At 36.7% G+C, this 13,623-nt stretch overlaps 1 protein-coding gene across 3 annotated transcripts in view; it reads right to left on the reverse strand.

The window, feature by feature from the left end:
• The window catches only part of EEA1 (early endosome antigen 1), a 66,495-nt gene that overhangs the window by 17,283 nt on the left and 35,589 nt on the right, over positions 1 to 13,623 (reverse strand). For all 3 annotated transcript variants that reach the window (XR_008482894.1, XR_008482893.1, XM_054272799.1), the window contains 11 exons: positions 11,596 to 11,745; positions 10,468 to 10,587; positions 10,036 to 10,239; positions 9,175 to 9,375; positions 8,857 to 8,970; positions 7,496 to 7,651; positions 5,603 to 5,742; positions 4,728 to 5,058; positions 3,195 to 3,296; positions 1,910 to 2,104; positions 501 to 683 (listed from right to left, as the gene is read on the reverse strand). Coding sequence is in view for 1 of the 3 variants with exons in the window: in XM_054272799.1 (XP_054128774.1) it covers positions 501 to 683; positions 1,910 to 2,104; positions 3,195 to 3,296; positions 4,728 to 5,058; positions 5,603 to 5,742; positions 7,496 to 7,651; positions 8,857 to 8,970; positions 9,175 to 9,375; positions 10,036 to 10,239; positions 10,468 to 10,587; positions 11,596 to 11,745 (1,896 nt within the window). In the remaining 2 variants the exon portion in view is untranslated. The remainder of the gene's footprint in view (positions 1 to 500; positions 684 to 1,909; positions 2,105 to 3,194; positions 3,297 to 4,727; positions 5,059 to 5,602; positions 5,743 to 7,495; positions 7,652 to 8,856; positions 8,971 to 9,174; positions 9,376 to 10,035; positions 10,240 to 10,467; positions 10,588 to 11,595; positions 11,746 to 13,623) is intronic.

The raw sequence follows: 13,623 nt of genomic DNA on the forward strand, positions 1-13,623 counted from the left end.
CAGGTAGGTCCATAAGCCTACTGTTTCTATAAGTTTGACATCTCCTAACATCTACCATCAGCCAGGAATATTCTAGTTAAATCATCTGGAAGATAGCAGTTACTCACATGCTGGCAGACCTTGCCCTAATTAGCTATGCTATTTAAATTAGTTGAAAGCTACATAACAAGTAGTTATACACTTTCAATTAGTTGAAAGTATATAACAAGAAAAAGCAACATTAAAAAAATCACCCTAATGAATATGAAACCAAATCACTCTTCACTTTGCTGCTGCAGAAATGCAAGGGTATTTCAGGTAAACTGGCAAATCTTTAAAGCTTGCCTTTAAATTAGTTTCAGAATTTCTTTTGTCTCAGGAGAAGGGATTAAACAGCACTAAATACTGTATATAGCAGAAGATTTTTTTTCACTTATATAGTTCTTGCATTGTTTCTTGGTCTTCAAAATAGATATTAACACCTGCTAATTTACATATGACATTAAAATGACTGCAAGTACCTTAAGGTCTTGCCTGGTTGCCAGCAGCTCAGACTCTTTGCCATAAAGATCCAGCTGCAGCTTCTCCATGTTTTCTTTATGTTTATCATGGGCCTTCTGTAAATCTGCTAGCTTGCCTTTCTCTGCTTTAAGCTCCTGTGCTGACAAAATGGACTGCTGTTGTAGTTTATTCTCCAGCTCTGCCTGAAACATAAGCATAGAAAGTTTTAGTTAAAGTTACAGACAGTAATGTTGGCTTAAGCATTTCAATAAAATGTATTTCTACTGCAAGAAGAGAATTTTGTTCTTCTTATGGAATAACAGTTCAGTAACTTGATATTTGTGATTTTACAGTAATGTTTTATACCTTATTTAACAACAAAGTTTAATTCACTACAAAAGACAAAGTGAAACACATTAAGACAAAACAATAAAAATTGGAATAATGTTTCCAAGTGTGCTGGTTTTGGCTGAGGTAGAGTTTTCTTCATAGTAGTTAGTATGGGGGCTGTGTTTTGGATTTGTGGTGGGAACAGTGTTGTTGTGACAGGAATGTTTTAGCCACTGCTTAGCAGCAGTTACACAGAGCCAAGGCCTTTCCTGCTTCTCACACCACCCTATGAGCAAGAAATCTGGAGGTGCACAAGAGTTTGGAGAGGGCACAGCCAGGACAGCTGATCCCGCTGACCAAAGGGAAATTCCATACCATAGGACATCATGCCCAGCTTATGAAGCTGGCAGAAGAAGGGAGGAGGGAGTGTGGAGTGATGGTGTTTGTCTTCCCAAGCACCAGCAGCTCTGTGGTGCTGAGTTGATGGCTGGGTTAAACCACAACACCAAGACCTAATGTTTCCACAGGCTGTCTAAAGCACAAATATGAACATGGAGCATTAGGCAGCCAAAGCTGGAGCCACATTTAACAGTGCATGACACACAGCACAACATTCTCTAATGTTGTAAGACATTTGAACTCTTCCCATTATGGTTTATGAGTTTTACACTGTCACTCAGATAATTTTGGTATAATATGAGAAGGCTTGGTTTAAAACTGGCATGGACATTTTAAAACACTGCAGAGTTTGTCTAAAAATACTCTCACGAAATTCTACTGCTTTATAAGAAAAAGGCAGCTTTTGCTTTGTTCCTGAGCAAAAAACCCACATTCAATCTATGTTATTTTATCCCTTCACTAAAATTCAATTCCTATGGAATTGATATTTCAGCACTGGTTCTTTTCATTATTGCTGTTGATGTTGTTGTTTTTATCTCCAACAGCATCTGAAGACCTCACTTCGATATCCTGAACTTACCATTTCCAACAAGACTACAGCAAACAGAGTTTATCACAAAGTTATTGACATAAAAGCTTCAATATTTATCAGAGGAATTTACATTCATTTTCTTGTAAGAGTAAGAAAGGACAGTCTTACCTTTTCTAAAAGGGCAGTTTTTAATTCAGCTTGCAATGTTTCACTATGTTTTTTCTTCTGCTCAAAAGATTCTTTTAACTCTCTCAGCTTTCCCTGGAGATGTTGCTCACTTTTTTCTTTTTCCTTCAGAAGACCCTGGATTTCCAGTACTTGTGCTCTTGCTGAATCAAGGTCTACAGACAACTGCTTAGAAATCTATATTCAAAAACATTAAGTAACTGTATGTAATTTAAATTTAAATCACTTTTTGTACATGCTGTTCACAGAACCAGACCATCCCACAGTGCCACTGCTGTTTCATAGCTATGTGGTTGAACACTGGCAAGCAGATTTTAAGAACTGCCATAACACATTAAAATAATCTGTTATTCCAAATTTACTACCCAGAGATCAACAGCAGTCTTTTTTATCCACTCTAAATTAAGATCAGGCAAGTTTTCTCACACCAGCAGTGACTTGGGCTCTCCTGCTGCCAACTGTAGCACACACCAAGCTCATCCTTCTGCACTCTCCACTGAGCACCACAGCACTTCAGCTGAACGAGTGAGGAGCCAGGGAAGGAGCAGCAATAGTCACAGAGCAATTACCATCACACCTGCACACCCCCAAACCTCTTTCAGACAGTAAGTGTCCATCACAGTCTATCAAACTATGTCCATTGATCAAATCTTTTCTGATTCCTTTAGGGAACAGAAGATGCCTTAGGTAAAGAAATCCATGAAAGCAGATGTGTCCTTCAGGCTGCCAGCTGCACTGCATGGTCTGAATGCTATCTTTGAAAAAGAAGTACATTTGGTCCTTAGATAGTCACAAGCGACTTACACAAGTTTGAAAAAGCAATTCAATCCTTCAAGGATATCTGAAAATGTCCTGCCAACTACACTGAGAACATACTGAATAAGCCTGAGAATAAATAAGAATAAAGTAGATGTAAGGATATGAATAACAACTTTTATTGTAAGGAAATAGAAAAACGAAAAAATGAGGACACAGTAATACCACATAACCATTTCACTAATGAAAAAACCTGAAGAGCTAAAATCCCCTGCCACGGTATGTGGAGCACTGAAAAGCTCCACTGAAAAGCTTTTTATATTTTAAAGCTTCACATTACCCTCTAGGAAAGTTTTAGTATCACCTTATTTCAGTGCCAAAGATAGTATACAATTTGAGAACTGAAACATCTTTGTCTCTTATCAGTCCCAGCAGGTGAGACTGAAAATCAATCTTTTAAACATTTATTATTATTGGTTTTTAGATTTTTGAAACTAAGCAGACAACTTACCACCTCTTTTTTCTCCAGTGAGTTTTTCAATTCATTCCTCTCTTTAGCTACAGACTCTGTTTGTATCTGAAGTTGGTGTTTTAACTCTTGGCAAGACTTTTCCTAAAAAACATAAGACAAGGAAATATTCCTGTTAGCTTCTACGACTGTGTATGGAGCATTTTTGCAGGAGTTCCACATTCTGAAAAATACCGCTTTCATTTCCAATGAAAAATCTTGCATTCTCAACTGCAGACACTTTCAGCTCAAAACCTGTCAAAACTTTAAGGGGCAAATCTAAGGCACACATTAGATGCCCTATACTAATAAACTCAGCCAGGTGCCAGAGTTTCTCTGATTAGGGATAGCCTCCCTGTTTGAAGCTTCTCCTTCTTGATGAAGTAGTGGGCTCATTGGTCTCGCTCAGGATCTAAAATTCCTTCATGTTCTAAAACTCACAAGCAAGTAAATTCGCAGACCTCCATGCATATGCAACCATATGTTAAATCCAAATACTACATAATTAAGCAATGGAGAGCCTCTAAAAGACTCCATAACTAGAAGCAGAATCTGGACTACTGTCTTTAAATCTAAACTGGAGAGAAAATCCTTCAAGTTTTTAGGAGAAACAAATCTTTAAACAGCAGTTACTAAGAAAAGCAAAGAAAAGAGCTTTCCTTCAAAAGCTGAATGAATAAGAGAAAAATGTTCTTTTTAACTAGGAGGAGATCAGAATAAAAGCAGCTCTGAATGGCTCTGGAAAATGGTGACATGTAAGATGGGAAGAGTATGAGGAAGACAGCCCTTGCCACATCTGAGACAACGCTGTCAGAACAACTGTATTCATACAGTGCCCATTCATATCACCAAGGCAGAAGAGGTAAGAAAAAGGTGTATCTTAACCCTAGTAATAGTTTACTTTCTTTACCATAATAGGTTGCTCTGGTGGTCAAGTACTTGTTATACTGTTACTTTTAAGACCTTTCTGAAATTCAAATAGTTCTAGTACTCCAATAATACCTTAAGCTAGGCATTCCCCAAATGACAGATGATGTTACTCTCTGCCTGCAGCTTTCCAGCATGTCCAGACAAACACACAGGAAGTTCTATATACGAAGACTTCAGAAAGGGAATTAAAATGGCCTCAGAAAAATAACTCCTTCAATACAACAGCATTTTAGCAAAGGTTCTAAAACTTTGTGTTGTTATAATACAGCTGATGCATTTTTTAAAAGGGAATGTTTGCCATCAAACTGTTTCACCACCATTTGTCATCTCCATTTAGTTTCTTCATTATGTCAAAGGTGTGCAGGAAGAAGAAAGGATTCTGTTATGTGATATGACTGATGCTTACCACTGTAAATATCTAGGCAAAAATTTAAGGTGGGAAACATGTATGAACTACTAAAAATCACAATTTGGTCTTCCTCACAGTACTAAATATTCATGCATTTTCATCATATGTTGAACATCATACACTGTTTTCAAACAGAAAGCAAAGTCATTTTATCAGATATACACCAAACTTAATGCCTAACTAAAGAATCTACTAACCATTTCTGCCATAGCTGCTTTTCCTTTTTTAATTTCGTTTTCTAATTCCTCCTTTCTTTTTTTGAAGGATTCAGAGCTTTTTGAGAGCTTATCTTTGGTATGTGTAAGGTCCTTTAATAGAGTGTCCTTCTCTAACTTCACTTGTTGCAGCTCTGATGTGGCTGCTTGCATTTTACAATCAAGTTCCTTGAGCTGTTTACTTGTATCTTGATTTGATTTCTCAAGGTTTTGTTTGAGACTGGCCTTTTCTGCCTCCTGCTTTTTAATTTGTTGATTTGCTTGGTCAAGGGCCTCAGATTTCTTCTGCAAATCCAGTTGAGCATTAGACATCCTGCAAATACAAAAGGATAAAACATATTTTTTTAAAGTTCTTTTTCACGGATTCTTTTGTATCCTTAAATGTCTCTATTTTCACCCATGGCCATTACATCTCTCCAGTTAAGACAAAACAGCAATTTCAGAAACTAGTTTTGAGATGGTTCCTTCTTCCTCAACTATCATGAAGAGAAACTACCCCTTTGCTGCTTATGCAAAAATCACAAATTTGTATTTGAAAAAGGTTACAGAGGTATAGATATTTCAAGATGGACCTCACTACATCAAACTGTTCAGCCATTTAGCTGACAACAAGCACAGTGAATAAAATGAAGAAGGGTAGCGAATCACAGCAGTCAGTGACTCCTGTGAGACAACATGGCAGATGGAGTGAAAGACAACACATGAGATACAACACAGTTCTTGTAGCAGAGGGGACACAGCACTTATTTACGACTTTTTGAAATCACAGGAGAGAAGCAGAAAATTTCAACTCTAGTCCAAACTGCCTCAGTTTTATGTCTGACTTTGAAAAGTACTATAACACAGGAAATGCATACGCTTCTCTTGCTGCTTCAAGTTGTTTACTCAGTTCTGCTGTCCGGAGATCTAATTCTTTGTTCTGATGTTGCTTTTGCTGTAACTCCTGAAGAGCTTGCTCTTTACTTGCTCTAGCATCAAGAATGTCACCTTCAAGTTTCTGAGGGAGAAAAATAAAAAGATAGAGCCATCAGAACACAACCAACAAAATAAAAATAGCAATAAAAAGCAAAGTCATCTAGTCTGTGAGTGCATTAACTGTAGAAAGCAGTGACAACTCTCACATATCATCTGTTTCATTACTTCGCAATTTATCGTTCACTGTTTAGTTCCTGCTAATCACCTGCTCCTCCAGAATTGAACTATTGTGGTAAAACACTCTAAAAGCATCTCTAAATAGAAGGCCAAGCAGGCGTTTTATTGCAAAGTAATAGACAAAAAGTTTTACAGCAGAAGCAAATACACAAACTAAAGTGGTGAAGAAATTCTGTGCTTGCCTGGAAGAGGTTTTTCTTCTGTTTTTTTCCAAAGCTACTTTTTCACTCACATGGAATATAAAGAACACAGGAGCCTTCAGTAAATGGGCACTATTTAGACTCTTCAACATACTGACTGTTTTACAGGCACTTCTGCTTTCACACAGAGGCCACAAAACAAAGTGGCCAAGTTTCTCCATAAAATTTCCTGAGGGCTTTTTGTTTTCAATTTTTTTTAAATGCCACATATTCAACTGGAATAATCTCAAAGAATGGTGATGATGCCAAGACTTTACATAGAATTGCATTCCTGTTGACAGCATCAACAACCCTGCTCAGTTTCACACTTCAGCTACCAGGAACCCCATAAAACCATACACAAGCATGCTCTGTATTTCTCCCAAGCATTTGTGTCCATTGGCTACTTGTGAAACTTCAGCAAAAGAATGAAAACTAAAAACACAAATCAAAGTAGGCAAGAAAAAAACCCAGTGTCCAAAAGAAGAGATGCAAGAACAAAATAATTATGCTGACAATTAAATGCATGACAGCTTTAATTTTTAATAGCATTGGATTTAAAATTTCCTGCAGGGAAAACAATCTTCATTCTCTTCTATAGAGCACAAAAGCTAGGAAAAACACCCAACTCAGTCTTGAGCAAAAAGACTACCAACCTCCCTCAGAAGAGACAGACAACACTGCAAAACCAGTTCTGCATGGCTCCCATGATCCCTGAATCATATGCTTTTGTGTGTTACAAATTTTGACTACCAAGATTTTTTTTAAATAGTGAAGAAAGGTCTAAGGTCTCTCCTAAATTTTAAAGCTCTCAAGCATCAGGACTAATCCATGTCCTTAACTGAAAATACTAGTATATCAAAACACCATGAAGTTCTGCAAAACTTCTGCCACAATTATGTGGACTTTAAAATTAAAACTGATTTCAGAAGTGGAATGCAAAACTCCAGATCAAGTTAAGAGATCAAAGAGTGATAAATCTTGCTAAAAAACCTACTGAAAGGCTTCAGAAATAAATTAAACCAGACAGGCAGTGTAAAGCCAGGCTAGCCAATGTAACACATATTCCCTGCTAGTGCTTTTAAAGTGTGCAAGTTCGACTTGAAAACTCAAATTTTGGGATATATTCATGTTCCCTCATAAAAATTTCCAGGTAGCAGAAAGGTTGGTAGAAGCACACACACAGGAAAATGACACAATAGTGGCAGTGTCATAGACCTACCTTCTTAATGTGAGATACTAGCATGGAAGAAGAGAACAGGATTAAATGGTGAATCAGGAAATATCAGTGAGAAAGAAAACCCACAATAGTGATACTGCTATAATCCTTCCCCCCTAATTTGAGCATAGCTTTTACCACATGCTGCCTAACAGCAGAGATCAGTTTCTGTAGGTCCAGATATTATGTTCAATACAAACCTTAAGCTGTGCCTCTAGTTCTTCAATTTTCTGTTCTAAAGAAAGGCATTTTTCTTTGTACTCTTTAAGATTGGCTTCCAGCTGAGTACAGTACTCCTGCTTGTCATTCAGCTTAGCTGTCACCTGATCCAACTGAGCACTGACCTTATTTAACTCCTGGGTAAAACAAAATAAAAGGTTGTTACTTTTTAAGTAACTTCAAAAATTACTAATGTCACATATGCTTTAAATGATCTAATGTGTTCAAATTAAAAAGGAAAATAATATTTATTTTTTATTCTGAGGGGCAGGATACTGAAAGGAGAAACACATACACATGCACAAATTCCCTCTGTTTCACTGAAAAAATTCTTTTAAAGCCTCAATATTCTCTCAAACCTTACAGGCTCTGAGCTAAATGTTAACAAAGGTGTTTGAAGTTGTAAATGAAAAGGAATTGTAGATAATAAAGGTGCTAGATCCTCAAATTAGTACAGCAGTAACTAGCAAATGACATTAAAAAACTGAGATAAAATTTTTGATGTCTTTCTTTGTCATGAAATTAACCATCAAAGAGGAAAGCCAATAATATGGAAATGCTCAGTTCCCCACATACCAGGGATGATTTCAAAACATTTTGTCCAACACAAAACAAATAAATGCTGCAAGAGACACAAACACATTCACCTAGTAACCACTATGACAACAGGTACATCGAAGTTCACTGTTCCCCAACCAAGCTGATGTATTTGGTTATTAATTAATTCTTTAATGGCTGCAAAAAGTTGTCTCCTGTTTACAGTGACTAATTACATTCCCATGCTACAAAATGGTGCTATATTAATATCTGCTGGTAATGTTTCCATGAAGACCACAGCAGCACTGATTTTAACTATGCAAATATTTGATTCAACATATGGTAAAATGCTTCCCTAGTATTAAAACACATTAAAAAACATGTAATTTTATCACCAGCCTTTTGGCCCATAGAGAATTCTTTTTGAGTACCAGCAGCTGATAGGAAATTTATCTGAGTCAGCAGTAAGAGTTAGGAGTTTTTGCTTCTAGTAAGGGCATTCTACAATCTTTTCTTCATAGCATACACACAGGAATTGAATAATACCTCCAGAATGCCTAAGGAAAGCTTAGATTCTGAAGAATAACCCTACAGCAAGAAGCAGACTCCCAAGTAAATTCCTTGCACTGCGAAACATATCTGCTCCAGAGCAGCAAAAGGATTGAATGCATGCCACATGGTTAAAATATCCTAAATTATCATTTCCCAATGCTTATTCATATGTTCATTGAGTTTGTAAACAGACTATTCTTAGGCTTTTAAGTAGTTTTTAGGTAACATAGAAAATTTATGTGTCGCTTAATACCTGTTGTTTATCTTGCAGTGCATTCTGGGCAGTGTCCAGATGGTTCTGTAGATCTGCTCTCTGAGCAGCTTTTGATGCTTCTGCTGAAAGTAGCAATTCTGTCTTTGCTTTTACCTGAAAGATATATTGTACTTCACTAAAACATCTGTTTTACCACAGCTCATTCTAGTTTTTTGATAGCCATCAGTAAGTTTAATAGTAAAATCAGCAGTATTCATGTGTTAGTGCATATATTTCCTTGTAGAAAAATTCCCCTTTTCCCAAATGGGAAATCACAACCAGAATTTTTCATCACCATAAAATACAGAGATCCATTACCTGCACATCAAGTTGTGACACTTTCTCTTTACTTTCATTTAACTGACTGGTTAGTTCAGTGATGTTTGTTTCTAGGGAAAGCACACGATCTTGAGCAGCTCTTAGGTGTGCCTTTTGTTCCTGCACTTGTTCATGCAAATTCTCTTGGGCTTGTTTATGACTTTCTGATTGATTTTTCAGCTTTTCTGTCAGCTGAGTTACCTGCAGTGGAAAAGCAAACAACATGAGAAGGCTGGAACACCATGGCCAAGGAAGTAAAAACTTAATTTTAGTGTGTCTTATTACGGCTCTGGAGACTCAATGCTATCACATTTCTTTTCCTGAACCATTACAGTAAAGCTATATTGTTTACAACACCAGAGTTTAAATAGGTTACCAGCTGAAAATAGAAGCAAAAGAGAATTGTCAATTTGGCCTTACTGTAACAGAAACAAAATACTAAGGAGACAACAGATGCAGGCTAAACTGAATTTTGGTGTTGAAAGCTGGAATCAAACCTCTTTTTAAAATGAGTGAAACAAATGTATGTATTATTTTTATTTACATATAGTTATATTTATAGTTTTTTACAAGCATACACATATACAAATAAATATATAAAGTTATGTGTATGACTATTTGTAAGTACATATTATAGCATATGTACAAATGAAATATCTAGTTATTCCTTTCCCTATGCTGATAGCATGGAAGTCACTAAAGCACATGTCATGTGAAATTTACAATAAGATCTTTAAAGCAAGTTTAAAGTAATGGACTAGTATAGAAAAGATTATTGCCATATCTGATGAGGCAGAAAAAAAAGGAAACAAGATTCCAAAATAAGAATGAATGAAAAGAACCAGATCTTGACATTCTTACCTGTATTTGTAATGCATGGTTTTTCTCTTGTAGCTGGTTAAGAACTGCAGTTTCTCCTTCACCAGCTTGAATTTTTGCATATAAGTCCTCTCTTTCCTTTTCTAGCAGAGAGATGTTGTCCTTACTTTTTTGAAGCAAAGCCTCAAGATTTTGAATTTTTTGGTCCTTATCTCCAATTTGTCGTAGAACTTGCTCCAGATCATTCTAGACAAGAAGATAATAGTGTTTATTTATAAGGACCTTAAAAATTGGGCCTAATGCATAAAATAATGGATAAATTTATCAAACACCTTCCCTATATTCTAGTCCAGATTTAGAAGTAAATTTCTTGAAACTAATATAATTCCTGCAAGCCACTTTTAGAAAGAAGAAGTATTTAGCATAATGAAACCCTGGAACCCACTTTCACATGAGGAAACATAACTACATTACCTGGGCTTCTCGTAGTTTTGCTGTTGTATTTTGCTGAAGGGTCTGCTGCTCCTGGTGCTGCTGCTTTGCCTTTTCTAATTGATGTTGCAATTCTGTGGAATTTGCTGCTTTTTCCTTTAGCTGAAAAAAAAGCCCAAAACCAAATACCAAACAAACCAGACTAATAAGTGGAAAAAAAGCACCACTCAGTATACCAGTTGTACTCAATGTTCACTCTAACTATAAACTATTTTAGTGTAAACATGGATTTTTAAAAACTTGTATAAAAACAAAAATCTGTAACACTAGATCAAAATCTAATCAAAGCATTCATTACAATTAATTGGTGAGATTCTATATCACAAGCAAGAACTATAAAAGAATTATCAGATGCATGTAATTTAGCTCTCAAATAATCTAAAACATAAGAAATTTTTAGTATTTTTTTGCAATAGTTGTTAAGATGTAACATGACTGATAATAAAGATACCTGTAAAACAACATTATTATTACTTTTTTTGGCAATTTCAGTAGCAACTGTCAGTCATTATTTTAGTAGCAACTTCAGTTTAGCAGTATCTCCACTTCTATACTAGTCAAGGCTTTGCAAATTAGCTACAGAAAAGTTTAAAGCTTTGACAACATACCACTCAGATATTTGGCCAATCCCCCTACAGCCAGCAGAAAATCAGCAACATATACAAGATATTCATTAAAACAAATAAAAATTAATAAAACAAGTGTTTTCTGCCCATCCAACCCACACTGATTATTAACTATCAATGACCTGCTGTACCACGCTTACTTTTTCTTCATGTAGGGCTTTATCTTAAAAAAATATCTACATACAAAACTACCTATATGGGCCTTTGTGCACCTAAGTTATTTTTTCACAAGACCCTTAGACAAAGCTCATAAGTGCAAAATGAACAATTTTTATTTGTTAAGCACCACAAACACACATACATCTGTGAAGACAAGCAGTGTCTAAGCAGATTTTGATAATTTTACTGTAAGTCCTTGACAGTATTAGTCAAAAGATATTCCCATGAAAACAAACTTCATAAACTGCACTATCACCACAAGTGTGTGTAGAGACATATCATATTCATAGAGAACAAACTATAGAATCTGCATAAAAAGCCCTACCTGCTCTTCAGCACGAGAAAGTTTTAGCTGCAGGTCAGCCACCTGCTGCTCTCTGTCCATCAGTTTCTCACTGGACAGCTGCCTCTGTTCCTTGAGCCGCCCGTGCGCTTCCCCCAGCTGCCGCTCTGTTTCTAGGAGTTTACTGTGCAACTGCAAAAAAGAGTCACCCAGTCTTCAGTCATTCCTTAGCCAACAGTGATACAGACTCATTTCGTGCAATGTTTATGTGAAGTTTTCATAACCCAGACCAAAACAAGTCCATGGCCTCCTGAAGTCATGTATGTACCTCATACACCTCAGAAACACAAATCATGTTAAAAAAACAGCATCAACAGCACAGGCAAGAAGAAATATTTTAAAAAGTGAGTTGCAAGGACCCAGAAACATCCTCATTTATCTACAGGAGCCCTTCAAAACAAGTCACAGAGATTTAACAGAAAGAGAGTGGTCCTTCAAAAGCATAAGGACTGTTGTGTAAAATAATGATGCTTTGAGCCATCTTGGCTTATCCAGTTCACCAGCTGACTCCTGTAGATCCAGTAGCTGAAACACCCTGCCTTTACCTGCTCCACTGCCTCCCACAATACGCTGTTCTGCTAGAATATTAAGAGTGTAATTTTTAGTTTGAGCTGGCTACATCAATGGCATTCATTCTCTGCACTGAACAGATACATGAACAGTCAGTGTAGGGTACACGGCAGCTTTGGTGGCTTATAGTCCAGCACTTTCCAGCAGCAAAGAGTAAGTAGGTGGATGTGCTCTTCCAGCTGGACACAAACCTGCTTCATGATTTTAACGGTCATCAAAAGCAGTACTGCACCATCTTCAAAGTGCAAGGATGACCTTTTACAATTCACTGTTCTAAAAAGCTCTTTTCATAAAATCAGCTGACTCTACATGAAACTGCTGCTATAGGTCCTGGGTTGCCTCCTGCCTACTTCTACATGAACATGTTCAAGGACACAATGACGTGTTAACTCAGTGCAAAACCAGAGAAAGGATCGGACCATGCAGCACAGCAAGAACTTTCCATAGGTTGTGGGAAAGCTGTGAATGAAGCTTGCTCCTCCTATGCATTTATGTCCAAGGCCCTTGAACCATTCACTTTTTAACTCCAGGTCGTCCCTTCAATACCCCTAAACCTTCCTCATGCTTCCCTTAAATCCCTACTAATATCTATGCAAAAGGCAGCCCAATTTTACTGTTCACTGCAAGCAATCACTGTTTGACCAACTGGCTGCCCAGCAGAGCAGAAAAAGGAACAGTAATTGTGATACCATTACACTTTCCACCCAGGTGTTAAGTTGGAGTGAAGCCTCTCTCCTGCTGCCTGTTTCCCAAAGAATTTAACACTGAAGTCCTTTGGGCCATGTGTCAAAATTTAGCTCAATTTATCAAAAATCGCAAAAGTTTAAAGGGTTTGGAGACAGAGAAATAAATGTATCTATTACTTACCTCCTTAAAAAAATCAAACTAAATTATCTCCACACAACCACAAAAATCATGAGTGGAAAGCTGTTTGGCATATGGCCAAGATGGTGACTGCTAACAGTGACTGTACAGTTAAAGAAGAGATAGAAGAGGGAGGATAGGATGAGGAAAGAGACCATATCTCACAGTAACTAAGAACATTTGTCTTTATTTGCAGGATCACCAAATTATAAATATTTCCCCCTCACTAAAAATACAAACAAGAACTGTAGGAAAAAACCTATTGAAGAAAGGGTGCAAGAAGATAACTATTAACTGTCCATTCTTATGCTGATACTGGGAGAAAATGTTTGGAAAGAGAGCAATCAGTAACAATATTTTACACTAGCTACTTTTATTTGCAGACATGGTTAAGTATTTTTCAGGAAGTTTAAGGTGACATTTAAGTAAAAGGGACCATAAAATCCAGGATTAACCTATGCTACAGAATGCAAAAAAAAAAATCATGAGAAAATATCTAGACTTTTAAAGATACAATCAAGTAGATTCAAATTTCTCAACAAAATTTAGTAGCAATTAACACTTCTTCAAAACTGA

This window comes from Melozone crissalis, unplaced genomic scaffold (genome assembly GCF_028551555.1).
Source record: "Melozone crissalis strain CALT ecotype California unplaced genomic scaffold, PUWL_Pcris_2 ptg000004l_1, whole genome shotgun sequence".
In the NCBI taxonomy this organism is placed as follows: domain Eukaryota; kingdom Metazoa; phylum Chordata; class Aves; order Passeriformes; family Passerellidae; genus Melozone; species Melozone crissalis.